General features: G+C 50.2%; 1 protein-coding gene across 3 annotated transcripts in view; it reads right to left on the bottom strand.

The window, feature by feature from the left end:
• Positions 1-1,922: 1,922 nt before the first annotated feature.
• The window catches only part of Ctsb (cathepsin B), a 22,612-nt gene continuing 3,875 nt past the window's right edge, over positions 1,923-20,659 (bottom strand). The window contains exons 2-10 of one of the 3 annotated variants that reach the window (XM_008828084.3): positions 11,146-11,293; positions 10,516-10,601; positions 8,871-8,985; positions 7,656-7,774; positions 6,041-6,126; positions 5,671-5,814; positions 5,187-5,303; positions 3,706-3,834; positions 1,923-2,853 (exon numbers count right to left, since the gene is read on the bottom strand). In XM_008828084.3, the coding sequence (XP_008826306.1) occupies positions 2,756-2,853; positions 3,706-3,834; positions 5,187-5,303; positions 5,671-5,814; positions 6,041-6,126; positions 7,656-7,774; positions 8,871-8,985; positions 10,516-10,601; positions 11,146-11,274 (1,023 nt within the window). In that variant the 5' untranslated portion in view covers positions 11,275-11,293 and the 3' untranslated portion in view covers positions 1,923-2,755. Of the gene's footprint in view, positions 2,854-3,705; positions 3,835-5,186; positions 5,304-5,670; positions 5,815-6,040; positions 6,127-7,655; positions 7,775-8,870; positions 8,986-10,515; positions 10,602-11,145; positions 11,294-20,659 lie in introns of those variants that run through there. The other 2 variants (XM_008828085.3, XM_017796908.1) reach the window with 2 other exon arrangements.

Here is a 20,659-nt window from a genome sequence, read left to right as displayed (position 1 = left end):
GCCTGGTGCTTGTCGAGTCTCGGTCCCTCTCCTCTTGAGAACCCTGGCAGTGTGTCACTGCTGCGCTCTCGGTGAAGTGGCCACACACGAAATGGCCACAAGTTCTCAGTGAAGCCTGGCTAGAGTCATAACCGAATGTATTTAATTTGAAGCAGTCTTTGAATACCTATCATAATAGAAAAGGAAGTGACTTTTCCTTCTGTCTGGTTCCTGTTTTCCTTACCAGCTTATCTTCAGATCAGATGCTTTGATGGTTGTTGGTGTGACTGTTCATCGCTGTGGATGATGCTCCAAGAGTGCAGCGGCATTGCCGCTGGCTGTGTGTCAGGTGTTTGTAATAGTGTGAGGGCTGGGGATACAGGTAGCGTTCACCTCTGAGTCCATACAGTGGCTGCTGCCCGTGTGGGACTGGGGAGCTGGCGGCAGCATCGCCCTGTGCCTGCATCTGCAGACACCTCTGTTTTCCTTGTTTTATGTTTTTTTTTTCCCCCTCCACATTTTGTGTCTGGCAGGAAGATCAATTGCTGATGTTTCCTATTGATAAATACCAGAGGCTGGGATCCTTACAGAGGCTCATTTATCTTACATTTAGGAAGATGAAAAGCCAAGTTGAGGCCCATCTTTAGCCTCTAGAGGGCCTCATGGAAGCGACAGCACCAAAGGCAGGAGACAGCACATGATGCCAGGTTACCTACGAACATCCTGAGGCCTTGTTAGGTATGATGCTGATCCTAGCACAGGTTAGCAGACTCTATGGTGGCAAGGCTAGCGTGAGGACCACATGGAACAGCAGAACTCACACAACTTTAGAACTTGCTCTAATGTGTTAAAAGTATAGGCAAGGTGGAACTTGTAAATCTGAGTCATCTCAAAGAATGCCCTTCTGCAGACAGATTGAAGAGGAAATGCCCTTTAATTTACAACTATTTTGTATGTATGAGGGACAGGATCTCACTGTGTAACCTAGCTGGCCTGAACTTGCTATGTAACCAGTTTAGCCTTAAACTCAAGTAGTCCGCCTTCCTCTGCCTCCCTAGTGCCTGTTCATCTGATTGCACCCACGAAACACGATCATGGGCACGAGAGATGACCCATTGGAGAATTTGCCACTAAAGCCAAACGGCTGTCCCTAAGCATATACCTGCAAGGCAGGTCCTCCCAAAGGCCCCTTCAGTAGTTTGCAGGGTGCCCTGAACCCTTACTTCATCTAGCCCAGCTCCACTGGTTCCAGAGATGGGAGTAGAGTTGGAGGTGGGAGAGAAACGGATTCACTCGGTGCCAGCAGAGCCCAGAATGCAGAGGTTGTATCTGAGGTTAGAGCAGGAGCACTGGGAGCAGCACAAGGCCCGCTTGGTTTTCAGTCATCTCACACCTGGGGTCAAATCCCACCTCGCATGCTAGGTGCCTGCTCGGATCAAGCTTTAAGAGCTGATTTGATGTAGTTCCGATTCCGAGCTTAAGGGAAGGCATGCTTTCTAAACTTCAGGAAAGAATCAGCCTTTCCCACTCATCAGGAAGCAAAGTAACGGCAGGGGAATGAACGCTGATTGGTCTCTTCCTCCCTAAGAACTGTACTATTCAGGATTCTTAATCAGAACTCCGGAAAGGAATAGCTCTTAACCAGCCACATAATCCAGTGACAGGAAAACAGAGATGTGGCCCCCTGGAGGATGGCAGCTATAGCCTGATCACGCATGCCTGCCTTCTGTAAGCAGACACCTCAGGAAGGCTGCTGGTGGCTTGTGATAAACAAAATTTGAAGTGCAAGTCCCTTATCTCTAAGCAGCAAGACTTGAGCAGAGTTCTGGGGATGGATTTAGAAGGGCTGGGGAGGTTGACAGAAAACCAAGATGCCACAGCTTGACAGCAGAGCTGAGCACTGAGTCACTCAGCGTCCCGGAGCCATTAGAGCAGACTTGACATGGAAATGAAGGATAAACACTTTATTGGCACAGTCATTCCTTGTTAAGTTTATAGGGCGAAGCAGTGATGCTTTAAACGGTAAAAGCAGGTTTCTCCTAGACTAGTTTCACTGGTGGTTGAGGTCAGGTCAGCCAGCAAACCAGGATCACTGAAGTTTGTGTTAAGCCATAACATTAGGAGACAAATCTGTAAAACTAGTACAGCTCTTCCAACTAATTACCTTCATTCACATGATCAGTTGAGGTGCACAGAAAATAAAACTATTAAAAAGCATCAGCCAAGGATAAGATCAGATAGGACTTGTCACATTGACAAGGGTGATAGACATGGGCACCCTGGGAGAAGGTGGCTTTCTCCAGAGATCCGGACGCACAGGACCACTGGCACCTGCCACAAATCAAGGAAGCTACTGGCTTCAAGGTGCAGCTGATGGGTGGCATGTGTTCTCATCAGAAGTCAGTGTTCCATGTTCCTTTGGAAAACCTATAGCCAAAGCCTGTCCTGCTCTGGAGATGCTGGGACAAGGGTCGGTGGGACGGCAGCCAGAGCCTCAGCCGCAGGCAGTACAAACAGCACTAGTCTAGGGGCAGGGTCCGATCCGTGCTGTGGTCACTGCTACAGAACAGGCTGGGAGGGAGCCAGGCAAGGATGGGCTCCTTAGAAGACAGCTCTGATGTCAGACAGCTATGGTCCATTCATTAGTCCTGTCTACAAACTTGCATCTTGGGTGAACTTAAAGAATCAAAGGCTTTCCTGTCCTGCCTCACTCCCAGTCTGGCTGCTGAATTTAGGGAAATACTCCCCCAGGACTGGCCAGCCAGGCCACAGCAGATTAGAACCGTCCCCAGTACTGGTCAGTGCGTGGGACTCCAGCCACGATTTCTGATTCGATTCCACAGTGGTCCTCTCCTCTGAGGATTTTTACAAAGCCTGGGGAAGAAAAGTAAGGTGCATTGAAAAGTATGGCCTGAGGTGGTTTTTAAATACTCTAAACTTTTTCATCTTTTTTGAAACAGGGTTTCCTTGTAGCCCCCGCAGGCCTGAACTCAGAGATCCACCTGCCTCTGCTGGGATTAAAGGCATGCGTTGCCACGCCCAACTGAGGTGTTTTTAATTATTTTTATTTTATGTGTATGAATGTATTGTCTGCATGGTCAGAAGAGGGGTCAGATCCCTGCAACTGGAGTCATGGATGGCTGTTAGCCGCCACATGAGTGCTGGGAATTGAACCTGGATCCTCTGCAAGAGCAGCCAGTGCTCTTAACCACTGAACCATCTTTCTAGTCCTATGGCCCAAGTATTTTGACAGTGGTTTACTTTGAGATAGCATCTCACTATACCCCTGGCTGGCCACAAACTCTCCATCTTCCTGCCTCAGCATGCTGAGTGCTGGGTTAACAGGAATATGCCACCATGACTACCTTGGGCTTTCACTCTTGTTGGTATAGTCAGACCCAACCCAAGATCTAAGTGAGTCACCGAGCCCCACCCTCTGGGCCCTGCCAGCTTCAGGGGTCCACGTAACTGCATCGTCTGAGGCATAGTCCTCAGTCCCCTTCACACGCCACCCTCTGCAAGGGGAACTGCATGCACAGTTATGTGAAGCCATGTGCTGGTGCATAGCACCCTTTTGGGGTGGTTCTAGAGCAAAGGGAAACCATGTTTACTAGTATCTCAGTGGTCAAGGCCAAGCCTCCTGCCTGGGGTTTGGAGCTATGCCACAGTGGAGCAGAGGCTAAGGTGGCCATGGCTCCCTCTCTGCAGGAGGGGGCTGTCGCTTACCGTTGTCACCCCAGTCCGTGTTCCAGGAGTTGGCTATCAGCCAGTAGGGGACTCCGTTCTCCGTTCCCCAACCCAGGATTCGAATGGCGTGGCCACCCATCATTTCACCAGCCTCGTGTTTGTACACTCCTGAAGAAAGGAAAGGCAGTTCTGACTGGATCTCCAAGAGTCAGCCACCCAGTCAAGAGAAACAGGCCCCTCCCACAAGGAAAGCACTAGCATTGTGCAAGGCCCTTGGTTTAATCCCCAGCACCACCGAAACACCACTGCTCCATCAGAGGGCACATGCACGATATTAGGGCATTACCTAAATACACACCTGTGTGTGTGTGTATGTGTGAGAAAAACTGACAGAGGTAGAGAGTCTCTGAAGGCCAGGATGGCCTCAAACTCACAATTCTGCCTAGCTTCCTGAGTGCTAGGATCACACAAGTAGGTGCCACTACACCTGCCTATAAAAATATTTTTCAAAGACCACCACGTCAAGCACGTGAACTAATAATAAAACAGAATCCCACAAATATTTTTTGGCTTGGTTTTAAAAAATAAATGCTAAGCCGGGCGTGGTGGTGCACACCTTTAGTCCCAGCACTTGGGAGGCAGAAGCAGGCGGCTCTCTTGAGTTCGAAGCCAGCCTGGTCTACATAGTGAGTTCCAGGCCAGCTGGGGCTACAGGGAGACCCTGTCTCAAAAAGACCAAAAAAATAAAATAAAATAAAATAAATGCTAATATGAAACAAATGTAAAACTCAATGGCCTGTTTTACATCTGAGATTCCATGTCTGGGTTCACTTGTAAATGTACATGGCTTGCAGAGTTCTGAAATCACTGCTCTGGAGTACACAAGAGGTAATGAGAGAGACGGGTGGCAGCCACTCTTGACTGCTGGGACAAGACACGCTGCCATATTCAGAGACCTGGGGAACCAGGCCTTCTTTTTCAAACTGCAAATACATCTTTAATTTGGGTGGCGGCAGTAGGAAGAATCACCATGGCGACGCACCCGTGACCCCAGCTACTCAGGAAACTGATGGGAAGATTCCAAGTTCAAAACCAGCCTGGGAAACATAGGACACAGCAAAGTACTCCCTACTTGTTTTATCCCTTGAGTCTAGACATGATCTAGGCCTTTGCAAAGACCAAGAACAAGTAGTTCACTATCAAATGTGGATGCTGTCAGAGACAGAGCTGACCTGGTGAGGGCGAGGGTGAGAGTGAAGGTTAGGAAAGGGGCCCCTTGGGAGGCTCTGGAGATCTGTGCTGAGGGGAGCCAGGGAGCATGACAGGTGGGAGGCTACGATCACCAGCCCACCAGTGTCACAAGCTGATACCTGGCCAGGAAGAAGCGTGGGCAGGGATGTAGGTTCCCAGCCCTCCCCAGAAGTCCCTGCCTTCTCTGAATGCTGCTGGCTCCTGTGGACCCACCCAGGCTCTTAAACTCTAATCTCTCAATCCTGGTTGTCACCAGGGTCGGTACCCACCTGATTTGTAAGTCAGGAAGTCTGCAAATACAGTGAAGGCGCCCTCTACTGGGCCATTTTTGTAGATCTCTGCCATGATCTCCTTCTCGCTGTTAGACACACTGTAGGAAGTGTACCCTGTGGAAGGAACCATACCAGGTTGGGTAAGGGCAGGGGGCACCTCCAGCCCCTCCAGGCAGTTATTCACTGGATTACATCAGGCCTCTCCCTTCTCTAGCACTCCAGTAGGTCAAGGAAGGCCTCCCTAAGTAATGAGCAGAGCTGCCGGTCCTGTTAAGAGGCCAAGAGGACCCTGAGGTTTAAGACAGGTTCTAACCCTTTGCACCTTGTAAAACAAGTCTCTTGCAGCTCAAGTCTGTGGACCAGTCAGAATGTGGCAGCTCTGTCCAGTGAGGCGGATGTGCAATCCCCCTCCCCCCTTCCTACTGCTCCCAGAAGCTGACTCAATGGCACGAGCCTCTTCGTTCGGCAGACTCCAACTTACCATAGTGCTTATCCTCTTTGTAGGATGGGGAGTAGCCAGCCTCACAGTTCTTGCTGCATCGAGGAGTGTCTCCCTCTCCAGTGCACTGGGGCCGGGAGCCATTAACATGGTGCTCACAAGGAGGGATGGAGTATGGTTTGCATCCTGATGGACAGAGGTGATAAGATGTCAGCCTACAGCCCCACTACATGACCCTCCAGGCCAGGCAGAGCTGGAGTGTGGCCAAACTGTGTCTGTATCAAGACAGGCTGCTTAACTGTCCATCAGCTGGGCCCCTGCCCCTGACCTTCCTTTACAGTGAAAAGGAAACCATCAAGACTCACTGCCTAAGAATCAACCTCAGTGACAGGGGTCGAAGGTCCACACTTACCTACATGGGAATCATAGAGTCCACCTGAAACCAGGCCTTTTTTGGTCCAGAAGTTCCACGCTCCCGAGGGATAGCCACCATTGCATCTGAAAAAGAGCTTCTGTCAAATTCATCGCGAGAGTTCTAGCGGCTCCCAGACCACTGCGTGGTGCAGGTGCCAAGGTCACCGCAGGCATGCACTGTCCTCGGCAACTGGCTCAGTTCTCCCAATGTGCAGACTCATCCCTCCCCAGTCACTTCATCAGGGACTCACACAAGCTCCACCTCTGTCCACAAGGACACGAGGAGCCTCTTTTTCCAGGTCTATGCCAAACTGAGCTTTGGTGTGCCCTTCTTTCTGGAAAGTGGTTTTCAAATGCATAGCATTTTACAGTCCTAGGGCACAGTGGTCAGTCAGTCCGGTTGCCCCCCACCCCAACCTCATCTGTAGTTGATTTCTGAGGTTTTAGTTAAACTATCCACTATGGTCCAGGCATGTTAAGTGGAAATTTCTGGTAATAATTCCTAAGTTTTAACTTGCACGTTATTCCGAGTAGCATGATGAAATCTCACACTACTCTGCTCCAGTCAGCATGCAGTAGCAATCATCTTTGTCCAGAGTATCCATGCTATGTACACTACCCATTGCTAGTCAGTCAAGAGCTACTGGTTATCAAATCCACAGCTGTGGTGCTGCAGTGTGTGGGTTCAGGTGACCTTGTCTTACTTAGCCCAGCACTCCCCACATAGGGACACTGGTGCTGGCAGTTCAGACGTGTCAAACAGACAGTGAAAGTGCTTCCTTTACATAAAAAGGCACAAGTTCTGAACTGTCTAGCTGACACTGCTAAGATCTATGGTAAGAAGAGATCTGTCTTCGATTATGAAGAAAGGATTCATGCTAGTTTTGCTGCCACACACCAAACTCCAAGGCCACAGTGAGTTCATTTAAGACGAAACAAGGTTGGGAGCAGACCATGCAGTAAACACAGGGTTATAGCTTCATCTAAGGCACAGCTGTCCTTGGGAGGACCTTGCAAAACAAGCACTCTTGCAGCACAAATGGGCTGAAGCAGGATAGTGTTCAGTGTGCAGGTGTGCAGCTCTGTCCAGTGAGAAAGGTGTGAAGCGCCTTCCTCCCCTCTCTCAGCACTAAAGCAGTAATTTGGTTGGGTTTGGTTGGAGCGCTCAGGAAAGTCTAACCTGCACCACTGTTAATCACCCAAGGCCAGAGTCCACTGGCAAGTACGTGAGTTAGGGACTGAGTTTAGTTTAACCTCCTCCCCCACCCCACCACTGGGGCCATAGTACAGAACAGGTGCATGTTTCCCTCGCTGAGAAGGAATAAATGAGGGCAAGAACAGACTGGGACCAGAAATGTAGAGAGTTTTCAGAATCCACGTTCTGGCAAGACTTTACCCCCACTGAACTCCATGAGGCCAGCTTGGTCCCATGTACTCCCAAGAGCAGCGGCTACAACAGAGGCCCTGCTTGCAGACAAGCCCTGCTTGTCCATCCCCACATCTCCCTCTCTCAGCCTTGAGAAGAGGGAAAGCCCCTCCCCAGGGAGCCCTGAGTGACTCTGTACTAAGCAGGCAGGGCCTGGGGTGTCCAGGAAGAGTTGCCTGTGACTCACCCATCCCCACACTGGCCACCGCAACAGGTCAGCAGATCCTCTGCGGAAACCTCCACGTTGACGTGGCCGTTGGTGTGGATGCAGATCCGGTCAGAAATGGCTTCCACTGCTCCAAATGCCTGCAGGAACAGATCAATCCCACTTGGTGAGAGGCCACCTTGCTTCAACTGTGGCCTCTCTAGCCATCACGACGGAAGGCCCTGGACCTTCCAAATGGCCAGACCCTATGTCAGGCAAGGTTCCTGGGCTCACACTTAGCATTAAAGAGACCAATCTACCTGACCCTCTGCCTGGTACTTGGTTCACCTCTGAAACATGAACTGTAACAGCTCATTCACAGTCCAAGCACTTCAGCATCCCCTCCTGTGAGGCACACAGCGGACAGGCACTGCCAGGGGCACAGGAAGTCAGTGTTACAGGCACTCCATTTGGGGAGATGAAGGGACTCTGGACGGGCAGCAGGGATGGCTACACAACACTGGGAACATATTTAATGCCTCTGTACTGCATACTTAAAAAATAGTTAAGATGGTTGTATTTTCCGTCATGTGTATTTTACAAGACTTCAAAAAACAAAGTTAAAAACAGTTTGTTGGTGCTGGAGAGATGGCTCAGCGGTTAAGAGCACTGACTGCTCTTGCAGAGGACCCAGGTTCAAATCCCAGCACCCACAATATGACTAACAACCATAACTCCAGTTTCAGGGGATTCGATGCCCTCTTCTGACCTCTGTGGGCATTGCATGACACAGGTTCACTTACAGACATGCGGGGAATAAACCCATACACATGAAATAAAATAATTAAATAATAATTTAAAAAAAAATTAAAGGCAGGTGTAGTGGCGCACACCTTTAATCCCAGCACTCAGGAGGCAGAGGCAGGTGGAGCTCTGTAAGTTCAAGGCCAGCCTGGTCTAAATAGCGTTCCAGCCCTCCTGGGGCTACAGGGAGACAAAGCAAAACAAGAAAACAGGCACAAAGCTGAGCTGGATCAGAGCTGCCATGTTTACAGGTTACAGAGCCATGTGCATGTGGGCTCCGAGCTAAAGGACCCATGTCCGTCACCAGCCTCATCCCTGCAGTAATTCCTGACCACCAGAAGGAAATGGGCTCTGAATGTTTCCTCACTTGCCACAGCTGGTCTCTCCCTAGATACGCTGATCACTCTCCAACCTGTCTTCTCCCCAAAGTCCTCCCCACCAGCAGGGTCTTACCCAGCAAGAGCCGCAGGACCCCTGGTCTCTGATCTCCATGATGGTTGGGCAGTTGGGCCACTGTTTCCGTGCATCGAAGCTATCGGGCAGATCAATGTCGTCTCCGAACCGAATTCTGAACCAAAGAACTCCATTACAAACTGTCATCCTACAAGTCACTCCCCAACCCCTGCAAAGATACTTGGCTAGGAGCAGCTAGCCCTGGACTGGGCCGGACCTCCTTAGGGAGGATGTGAGGTCTGAGATGTACAGACACTGACAGGGAGGTAGATGTCCTTTACCGTTTTCCTGTTGTTCAGTGTGACTCAGCACTATGTATGAGTCTTTCTACTCGAGATATTTTCAACAGTTCTACCCATGGCCATGGATCCAGACCTTGCTCCTGTACCCCATCCTCAATCACAAACACCTGCTGTGGTACCTTAAATCATTATCTGGCTAAGTATCCCAGGCTAGCCCAGAACACTTCATCTTCCTGCCTTGACCATGTCCTTATTGTTGAAACTATAAGCAAGCAGGCTAGCATGGTGACGTCGTCCCAGCACTTGGGAGGCAGAGGCAGGTGCATCTCTGTGTCTTTGAGTTTGAGGCCAGCCTGGTCTACATAGTGAGTTCCAAGCCAGCTTGGAATACAGACCCTGACTCAAAAAAAAAAAAAAAAGAGGAAATTATAAGCACGCGCATCATGTCCCATCCAAGCCACTGAAATAATAAATGATTTTCAGGTTTTGGTCCTCATTTCACAGAAGAGGTGCAGTGGATCCACAGGGAAAGCATCTGGGATTCATCTGATTTTCTTTACCTTGAAGAGTCACTTAGCAGTGAACCAGGAGTAGACATGCCTAACCTAGGTGTTATGTTACAGCTGTCTACAGAAAATATTCAAATTCTTCAACTAGACCTGCAAATGCAGCTCAATGTCTGAGCACCTGGGAAGCCTATCTGAGTCATGGGTCTAATGCCCAGCACTGGGTTGGAAGTGCGGTAGCAGATGGCGGTACTGGTGCAGGAAGATGAGTGCAAGGCCACAGCAAGGCCCCTAAGGGCATTTTACTGGAGTCACACTAGGTGGTTGTCATCAGAAGGGAGAGCCAAGCAGAGTCTGTAGCGTGGGCCTTTGCTCCTGGGTTTATTTACCTTGCTCTAGTGCTTTCAACCTTCCACCTTTCTGAACTGTAATCTCTGAAAAGTAACTGTGCCTCCTCCATGTGCTGAGGAGCTAGTAACTTTAACTTCTGTTCACATCACTTTGAACATTATCACCACTGTGTGGAGGATGGAGTCCTGACCCTTGACTACCTCATCTTCAGACATTCCTAAAGCTTGCTAATGCTTGCTAAGAGCAGTTTTTGCAGAAAGAGGTCCACTGCAGTTTTCCAGAAAGATAACCAATTAATGGCAGCTCTTATGGCTTTCCCTGAATTATTCAGAGCTGAATGTACCCAGAGCTCATCTGCCACACCTGGAGCCTGGCCCAGGGCTCTGGCTCTGAGACACAGTAGTGAAGCCAGCATCTGAGGCAGCCTCTGCAGCCCATGAAGAGCATACCTGTGGATCCAGGAGGGCCTCCCCTTCCTACACCCTGACCAAGCTCCGCTCCTCACTAATATGTAAGGCAGTGTCCCTCTTAGGGCCTGGCACTCACCTTTCCGGCAGCTTGGGTCCACCAAGGATGGTGCCACAGAGCTTCTTCAGGTAGCTCATGTCAACATTGTAGAAGTTGCGTCCAGCCTGGAAAACAGTCCCACCAGTCACCCACCAACTAACGGGTTTCTCAGAATGGAGGGAGGGAGCGAAAGGGTCCTGCCCAATCCAGGGGGCTATGGGAACAGGCAGAATGACCCAGCTCTCACAGCACTGTCTTCTCTAACCTGCTTGCCACTTGCTAGCTGGAGACGCACCCTAAACAGGACCATTCCCCACTTCTCGGCACCTGCTTCCGGCTTCAAAGCTGGGAGGAAATGATGGCAAGTACCAGCGAACCACCTCCCTTCCATGGTGGGCTTCCTAGAGTCCATCTAGTTTGAAAGCTCACTTATCTCTCCACACACCTCCATGTACAAGGATCAAGGATTCACATGTTCAATGCACTCCCCCACACACACTGGGGGACAGGGACGTGGGCGTGGCCCTGAGCTTCAACTTCCAGAACATGAAGTGCTATGGTCAGAGACAGTCACATCCCTCAGGAGCAGAGTGCACATGGTGACCCAAAGAGGGGACACTCGGACAGAAGGACAGAGACACACACACAGGAAGCAGCCCCACAGCCCACCTGCCATGTTGTGTTCTGTTTGTTGATATAGTTAATCAGGTCATCTGACAGTGGGTGGAAGGAAGGCTTGCTCTGGGCACCAGCCAGTAGTGCCATCAGGCAACAGGTAGGAAGCCAGGACCACCACATTCTGGAAACGGGAATCCACCTGGGAAGGAAGGGACAGGCGTCAGAGAACACTTCCCACATGAGGGCACCATGGAGCAGACAGGCCAGTGTCTGCATCCTAGCTGTGATTCTGGCACGCTGTGAAGCCTGGCTTGATAAGATCCTGTAGACAGCACACAGTACCCTCCATGCCCAGAGGCTGTGCTCTGATTAAGATGAACTTTCATTTTAATTTTTGAGATCTTCTGGCATTCTGGAAGAACTGAGTTAGGCTGAATCCAGGTGTGGTATAAACCTGGCACTGAGGAGGCTGAGGCAGGAGGACAGAGAACTGGAGGCCAGCCTGGGCTACGCAGCTACATCCTGCCTCCAAAAACAGGAGGGGGAGGCAATCTACGCGGTTATGGACAGAGAACCTAACAGAAGTAATGTTCACATGCCCCACCTAAATTTTTAATTACTTTTTTTTTTTTATTATATGGTCACATACACACACGTGTGGCCATCAGAGGACAACTTGAAGGATCCAGTTCCCTCCTTCCACTTCAGGTTCGGCAGTAAGTGCCTTAACGGGCTGAGTCATCTCACTGCCCTGAGCCCCATCCTTGGCACATCAAACCAACACAAGCTGGGCTGGTGCCAGTTGCTGGGAACTAAGGAACCACAGTGGCTATACAGAGGGCACCAGGCTCCCCAGGGCCCCTCGCCCCTCTGGTTTTTCCTGTCAGTCAAGGGGCTCTGCTTCTGGTTCCTGAGCTGGAAAACTTGGCCCTTTGACCTTGAACTGGCTCTTGAGTCAGGAGACCAGTGATTTCCAGCTCAACTCATGAGTCACCCTCTTGAGCAAGTAGCTAACAAAAGCCAGCGGTCTTTCCTGGGTGCTGACACCTGGGGCTGGGGCTGCTGCGAGCAACCCAGTGGGCATGGGTCAACCAGGATCCTGCCCTGACCTCTGCACTTGAGGCTGATGTTCTATGCCAGGGGTCAAAGATTATTAAGGGGGCTGGACACAGGGTCCATGCTTAACAGTGACTCACATACACAGAGAACTTCTGGGGGAGTGGGCATGTGGAGTGGGTTGAAACATGTAACCTAGGCTGGCCTCAAATTTTCTGACCCTCCTGCCTCTACCTCCAGAGTGCTAGGATTACCGATGTGGTACTCAGGGCACATCAGGCCAGCACGCTGCCAACCTGTATCCACAGTCCATATCCTAAACTTTTTTTAAACTTTAAGATATTTTACTTATTACTTTTATATGTGTATTGCCTGCACGTATGTGAGTGCACCTGTGTCGTGCAATATCCTTGGAGGTCAGAAGAGGGTGTTGGATTCCCTGGAACTGGAATTATAGACATTGTTAACAGCCACGTGGGTGCTGGGAATTGAACCTGGGTCCTCTGCAAGAGAGGCAGTGCTCATAACTGCTGACCCATCTCTCCAGTCCCTTATTTTATTTTTTTTGAGAAAAGGTCTCACTACATTGCAGAGGCCAGTCTGAAATGTGAATGTCCTGCCTCTGCCTCCTAAGTGCTTGGATTATAGGCACAAAACTATGCTGAAAGGAAATGAAAAACCCTTAAGTGTAAGCAGCACAGTTGTGTCCCGGGGTGACACAGGAGGGTCAGATCTACAGGGTTCTCAATGTGAGAATGACTCATGGGGGGGGGCATGTTAAGCAACAATTTATCTGGAAGAATAAATGTGTAAAGACAGAAAACTGTTCTGGAAAACTGGAGGCCTGTTTTGAGGCCATGATGTATTATAAAATGCTTGGTGACACTAGCACACAACAGGTCCACCAACAAAATCTTGTCAGACCACTCCAACCTCATCCTTGGTGTGGGAGGAGTATGTGTGGGCCCAGGGAAGAGGACATGACACATTCCTGCAGATGTGCAGGCACAGCTGGCCCCAGTCCTGGGACAAGGAGGCCGACTCTGCGCCTGCCTTGCTCCCTGGCCCCACAAAGTGCCCCAGAGAAAAATACATTTAAGTCTACGCTGTTTGGGGGCATGGTCATAATCCCAGGACTCAGGAAGCTGAGGCAGGAGGATCTAGGACTCAAGACTAGCCTGGGCTACACAGTACACTGGGACAGAGAAATCTGAGGACAAAACAGGCAAAAACTCCCGAACAAAACCAAGTCTACGGAAAGCAAAAAACTGACACAAAACACAACCTGTTGGTTATTACGTCAAATGATCTTGGGCTGGCAAGATGGTGCAAAAGTAAAGGTCTTTGTCTTTAAGCCTGATGCAGCCTGAGCTCAGTCCTCAGAACCTGCATGGTAGGACGGAACTGATTCCCCAAAACTGTGATCTCCAACCTCCACATGTACTCTATGTGCACACCCCCACATATCCTATGAGAAAAATAGAAAGCATGATGGGAAAATGGATAGAGTGACTACAGAGAAAGCACAATGGTCAGTGCAGATTGGCATGTTCAGCTTCAAGGAGACACACGTGAAAAGGAGGACTCCTTAGGTTTCGGACAAAACAGTGTGGTTCCTCCTCTCACGGGGATGAAGATGCGGGTAAACAGGCCAGCACTAAAGAGACCTTTGTGACCCTGGAGAAAGCAGCCTAGTGACTGTCCACTGTGACAGCTGTATGCAGGGGCCGGCACCTGCACACTTAGAACGTTATCCCAGATCCAGTGGCCTGAAAACAGAGACAGTACAGCAACGGATTAGCACAAGACGGTAAGCGAGACTAATGGCCAGTCGCCTGTTAAATCACTGCAAGCGGTTAAACAGAGCTCCAAACTGCCCCTGAAATGAACTAGCTGAGGTGCAGAGACCTGAAAACGCCCAAATCACACAGTGAGGAAACAAGCCCTAGAAGACAGCAGTGGAAGGGTTTGTGCCCACAGGGAGGCAGGTGTGCAGAGGTCTCACTGTAAGAAAGATATTCAGAAGCAGCAGCTGCACCCTGAGTCTTCTCCTCCTCAGTCTTCTATGGCCTCGATGCAGTCTGAGTGTCACCCAAAGGTCAGTGTGCTGGGAGCTTGGTTCTCAGGTGGTGAAGGTGGAGGACCTTCAAGGGTGGGGCTAGGAGGGGCTTAGTCTGTGCCCCTCCTCTGTCTTTATTTTCCCCTCTAGCCATGGTGAGCCCGGATGTAAGGAGCCATGGACAGAGGCCAAATCCATGGGCCACCTGGTCCTGGTTTTTCAGCCTCCCAAATGCTGAGTTAAATAATCCTTTTTTCTTTTTTAAAATTTTATTATTTTTACTTTATGTGTATGCGTGTATTGCCTGCATGTAGGTAAGTGCACCAATGTCGTGCAATGCCCGAGGCGGTCAGAAGAGGCTGTCAGATCCCCTGGAACTGGAGTTACAGACAGTTGTTAGCTGCCATGTGGGTGCCGCGATGCAACCTGGGTCTTCTGCAAGAACAGCCACTGTTCTTAACCGCTGAGCCATCTCTCCAGCCCCAATAATCCTTTTTTCTTACAGTACCCGCCCTCAGGTGTCCCGCTATCTGAAAAGGGACTGACACAACAAATACGCACTTTTTTAAATAAGCAGCTCTCATCAGGAGAGTTGTCTCTGCTCTCTGCTTTCCCTCACCTTTCTCCCTCCCCTCCCTTTCTCTGAGACTAAGCCTTGCTGCATATATCCCTGGTTAGGCTGGAACTTGCTGTGTAGACCAAGCTGGCCTTAAATTTCCAGTGGTCCTCCTGCTTGTCTTTAGTGCTGGGATTACAGGTGAGCGCCACCTTGCCTAGCTAAGAATCGTTTCAGGAATAATCATAGCAATGTAACCAAAGTCCTTTAAAAATGAACCCCAAATGGATTGTCAATCATCTCTATGCCACCAGTGAGGCTTTCCTCCCTACACACTCTTTGTTCATACACTGTCCCCATTTCCATTGACTCATGGGGAGCCTATCTCACATGACCATGTGTCAGCCACCTATGGCCTCCACACTATGAAGTAAAAGTGTCTCCTAAGCAGACACAAAGCTAGGTTCCTTCTTTTTAGCAAAGTCCTGATTGCACTTGGCATAACCTTTTTCTGTTTGTGTGTCCATGCACGACATGTATGCAAATGTACATGTATGTGTGTACATGTGTAGGCCAGAGGAAACCCTGAGTTTTGTTGCTCAGGTGCTATTCATTTTATTTCAAGACAAGGTCTCCTGATGCCTGGACCTTACTGAGTAGGCTGGGTTGGCTGGCTAGTAAGCCACAGGGCTCTGCCTCTCTGTCTCCCCATTGCTTGGATTGCCTGGCTCTTTTACATGGGTTCTGGGGATCAAACTCAGAGATTTCTGTACAGACCCTTTACCAATGGAGCCATCTCCAAAGCCCTATATCTGAACCTTTTCTCCAAGATAGGAGCCGCTGGTACCAAAAACACTGGAGTGTCCACTCCCTAGGGTAGGAGTCTGGACAAGGGCAGGCAGGTCTACTAGGATCCAGTGTTGAAGGACAGTCACCCCTGGATTCTCACTGTCCTGATGGGAGAATAGGAGAGTCCCTGGGTGCCCCAAGGGGGAATGGGCATCTGCTGAGATGTTAAAACATAGGCCAAGAGAGGTGCATTTCCACGGCAACTTGAATGCTTAAACAAGATACCTTTGGTTTCTGTGGTGGCAAAGAACACAGATACTTCATGGCCCTGCAGCCGGCAGTCCCTTGCTGCTTCTGTTGCAGACTTTCAGGGACGCTCCCTCTGGCTGTGTCCATGGGTTCTGCAGCTCCTCACACCCCCTATGGATTTCACTGTCCTTCCCTATCACCAGGGCCCTGCTGGAGCTGCAAATCACACTGAGGCCTTTGGCTCAGCACTGCCCACCCAACGTTTAACCCTATTTGTAGCAAGATGAGCCCAGGGAAGACTTCACCCCCAAACCCCTGAACAGGGCTATGGCCCTGTAGATTCTCCACTCTTTCAGCAGCCTGATTTGGGGTTCACTTGACTACCTGCTGTTGTGGCTGCATGAGGACAGGCTCTGTGGGAGGCAGGAGATACCTGGATCTCAGCTCTGCCACTGCGGCATCACTGAGGCTGCAAGTCAGCAGCTGTGAGGTGGTAATAAGCACTATGCTTCCTGGTGAAGTGAGGGGAGAGAAGGGTGGGGTGAGGCCTTGGGCCAGTCGGTGTACACAGAAGGGAAAAGAGCTGCTCACTTGAGCAGGCTCCTCCTCCTCCTCCTCCTCCTCCTCCTCCTCTTCCTCCTCCTCCCACCTTCCAGCGTGTGCTGGCTAATTCCAGTTCACTCCAAACCCACTTGCAAAGACTCTGCATGGCAGGAGTCCAAGTTGAAGCAAACTTCCAACCTCAGTGAACCTCCACATCTCTACTGAAAAGCAAGTCCATATTGAGGCTCCTGAGACTGTTGAGCGGCCCACAGTACATGAGCCCGACCACCCGTCCTAGGGCTCTGGTCGTCACACTGTGCAGGCACTTTGGACACACATTCTCTGGTTGTCACACTGTGCAGGCACTTTGGACACAGTCATGGTGAAAAAGAAGACAAGCTAAGCTGTCTGTATATTCATCACAGGTTCTGTCTCTGCCTGAAACAGTGGCCAGCTTTCACTTCCCCTAGTTTAGAGAACACTTCCCTTTACTTCCCAATTCCGTGACTTTTATTTTTAGTTGTGGAAGAATAGCAGAAAGTCCTTATTTCATTAAAGGAAGGGTCCAGAACTGACGATAACGCTCACTAGCCTCCCCTACCAGGTGAGGGGGTTGAGTCGAGGGCAGCTGTGGGCAGAGGTTATTTAGGAAGGGTCCAGAACTGACGATAACGCTCACTAGCCTCCCCTACCAGGTGTGGGGGTTGAGTCGAGGGCATCTAGCCCAGACCAGCTGGTGCTGGGTTTCTACTACAGCCCTCCCTTTCCAAACCTCTGTAGCACTCGGTGTCTCAATGCTCTGCTGCTGCTCTATACAAAACTGCCACATGCACAGGGTCGCCTGCCTCCCTTTCCAAACCTCTGTAGCACTCGGTGTCTCAATGCTCTGCTGCTGCCACATGCACAGGGTCGCCTGAGCACAGCACAGCACAGCCCATCAAGCAGAGCAAAACCACTCCCCAGACTAGCTGGATGCCCTTCCTGGGACACATATGTCACATGGGACCCTGGAAGAAGATGGAATGAACACTTAAGCAGAAGCCGATGCCAGGGCGAAGGAGGCATCACGTACTGACATCCCCCCAAAACAGGCGTTGGGGACCAGCAAACTTGAGAAAGTTTCCTTGTGGCAGAAGCACAGGCTCAGGCAGAATACTGACCTCAGCTGTATCAGCTCTGAACATTCAGCAGCAGAGTGCCTCCATTTACCTACCAATAGCCATACTCTCACATCTGTGGCTGTAAGCTAGGAAGCTGGGGACAGGAGAACGGAGAGGACCTATGGGACCTTAACAGGGCACTTTATGAGTTTCTTTTTCTGTTTCATAAAACTTACCCCGGCTCTCCCTTCCATTACAGGCACCTGCTCCTCAAGTTTTGACCACTTCACTCCACCCACAGAGCAAGACCATGCGGGTCTTCATAGTCCCCTCTCAAAGGCTTGCAGGACCAGCCTGAAGGAGGCCAGAGACGCCTTCTTTTGTTATGTCTGAATCACAGCCTTGATGTGGCCGTTCAAGTTTCATGTCTTTGCTCCTTATAAAAAAACTGTAGCTGGTTCTCAGTTGAGCTTTAAGACGCAACCACATGGAGCTGTCCACAGCTGCCCTCAAACCACACATCTGGAAGAGGAGGCTGGACATGTAACTCAGTGGCAGAGCACTGGCCTGGCCCGGGCAAGGCCCTGGGTTTGTTTCCCAGCACTTCAAAGGAAGGATGACTAGGGAAGCAGCAGCCATTGCCTCCGCCCACAAAGAACTCCCGGCCCTCAGCTCCTAAGTCATGTGTGCATACTGATGTGCATATATTTGTGGGTGCATGTGCAAGCCAGAGTTGACATTAGGTGTCTTTCTAAATCACTCTCCATCACATCTTTGGGACAGGATCTCTCATTGAACCTGGAGCTTTTTGATTCAGCGAGAGCCTCCCCAACAGATGTGTGCTACCATGCCTGGCTTACCTGGAGCTTTTTGATTCAGCGAGAGCCTCCCCAACAGATGTGTGCTACCAGATACAGATGTGTGCTACCATGCCTGGCTTTTTATTTAAAGTAGGTGCTGGGGAATGAAACTCAAGTCTCATGCTTTAGTGGCAAACACTTTACCACTGAGGTATCTCCCCAGGCCCTCAGCCTCACTCTTATGACCAAAGAGCAGTCTGACATCTGAGGATGAGCTGTAATGTGGTCATCTACATGACTCTAAAAGCTAGGTGTGCTGGCTGCTAAGCAATCCTGGTGGCTCCAAGGAAACCACGAGGGACAGCAAGAAAGCACACCCCAAATCACCCACCTGAACCCTTCAGGCTGTTCGCTGGCACTTCTTCCCACCTGCCAATCAGCAACTAGTCCAAAGTGAGGTCCTGGTTCCTATCGGGTGCATCAGGGCCCATCTACTCTAAAGTGGAACTTAAGACCAGTCATGGTAGGGCTGAGGATGGAACCTTAGTTGGGAACGTGCCTGCCTAACCATGTGGGAAGCCCTGGGTTTGCTCCCCAGCACCCTGTAAACTGTACAAGGCGGCACATGCCCGTAATCCCAGCACTCAGGAGGTGATGGCAGAACGACCAGAAATTCAAGGTCATCCTCTGCTACTTATCGAGTTCAAGACCAGCCTGGGATATGCGAGCCCGATTCATAAATGATCTGCCACAGCAGCCCCACACCCTGAGCGTAGAGGAAAATGCCAGATACAGTTTGACTGGGCAGTGGATCTTCTAGAAGCTTCTGCTCACCAGCTTTACTCTCTGGCTCCATTCCTGACTTTCTGAGAGGCTTATGAGATGCACAGGGTGGTGTGGTCCCCAAGTCTGTTTCTGAAATAGGCACATCACAAGGTTTTAATGCTATTCTGAGCTCTAAATGAGCTGTGTTTGGTGCTTTCTCTACTTGCAGGAACACTGCAGCTCCTAATTCAATTGCAGGCTAGAGTGAACTTCAGGCTGGTCAAACTGGGGCAGCCCAGGCCCCCAGAACACATGTAAGCAAGCCACAGCAAGGCCTCGCCTTTGGGCTGGATCCTTTCTTTTCTGAGGCCCCTGGGAAGATACTCCCTTCCAAGGCAGATAGACTTGAAAGAGAGAGATCTGCTGTCTTGGAAAGTGGCTCCCTGCACCAGACTGGGGGCAGCCACCACCAGGAGAGCCATCAGGGACATTCTCTGGTGGCTGGAAACTGACTATATTATACTATATATTATTTTTATTTTTAAAAAAGTATCTGAGTTTGAGATCAGGGATATAGTTTAGTTGGAAGAGTGCTTGCCTAGCACGCACAAACCCAGGGTTTAATCCCCAGTACCACATCAAACCAGAGGTAGTACTTATAATCTAGCTCAGGAGGTGGACACAGGAGTATCGGGAATTCAGTGGCATCCTTGGCTACATAGTGAGTTCAATGCCAGGCTGGACTATGAGATCTTGTCTCAAAACACCCAAAAGGCCCAGTGACAAAGTCTCAGATGTTGATCTAGTCTACTCTTCAACAATCAAAACAAGCACAGCCCAACCCCCAGCGAGTTGGCTCAATTGAGAATGTGAGGCAGTAGTGTGCTTGAATTCTGATGCAGTTTGACAGACCCTTGACTGGCACAAGCGACCAGAACCATATGCCTTGCGCAAGTGAGAGGGACATGTGACTCTTTCCTGTGTGTATGCACATCCTGCCTGGGCCAGATGAGCAGGTCAGAGGGTCAGAAGTGGCTAAACTGCCCCCCGCCCCAGGGTCTTAAGGCAGGTTATCTGAAAGGTCTCTAGGTTTTCTGCATATTGACTCATTACTTATCAGTCCCGGCTCTCTTCCAGACACTTGCTGTAAACTATGTTAACTTGACCAGACTAAAGGAGTTATTGGCCTGGTAAAAACAGATAACAGTTACGATCACAAGCCACACATCCTTCTCAGCACCCAGCTTCCATAAAACACCTGTGCTGTCTTGTATAGGCCTCTATTTCACAGGCGAGGGAAACTGAGGCATGAGAGAAGAAGAGCATGGGCAAGCCCTGGATGGGTATACCTCAGTAGGATCAATAACTTTCAGGAGATCAAATTCTACCAGTCACCTAAGTGACTGTCCAAACTTGTAGGTGGCTTCATTTTCTTATCTGTATTGTCTCCAAATCTCACATACCTCCTGGAGTTAAAAAATTAGAAACTAAGGCATGGGGTGCACGCCCTTAATCCCAGCACTTGGGAGGCAGAGGCAGGTGGAGCTCTGTGAGTTCAAGGCCAGCCGGGTCTACATAGTGAGTTCCAGGACAGCTGGGGCTACAGGGAGCCCCTGTCTCAAAAAGACCCCCCCCCAAAAAAATTAGA

Source organism: Nannospalax galili, unplaced genomic scaffold (assembly GCF_000622305.1).
Source record: "Nannospalax galili isolate Female #2095 unplaced genomic scaffold, S.galili_v1.0 scaffold612, whole genome shotgun sequence".
NCBI classification, from domain to species: Eukaryota; Metazoa; Chordata; class Mammalia; order Rodentia; family Spalacidae; genus Nannospalax; species Nannospalax galili.
This window is presented reverse-complemented; position numbering and strand designations above follow the sequence as displayed.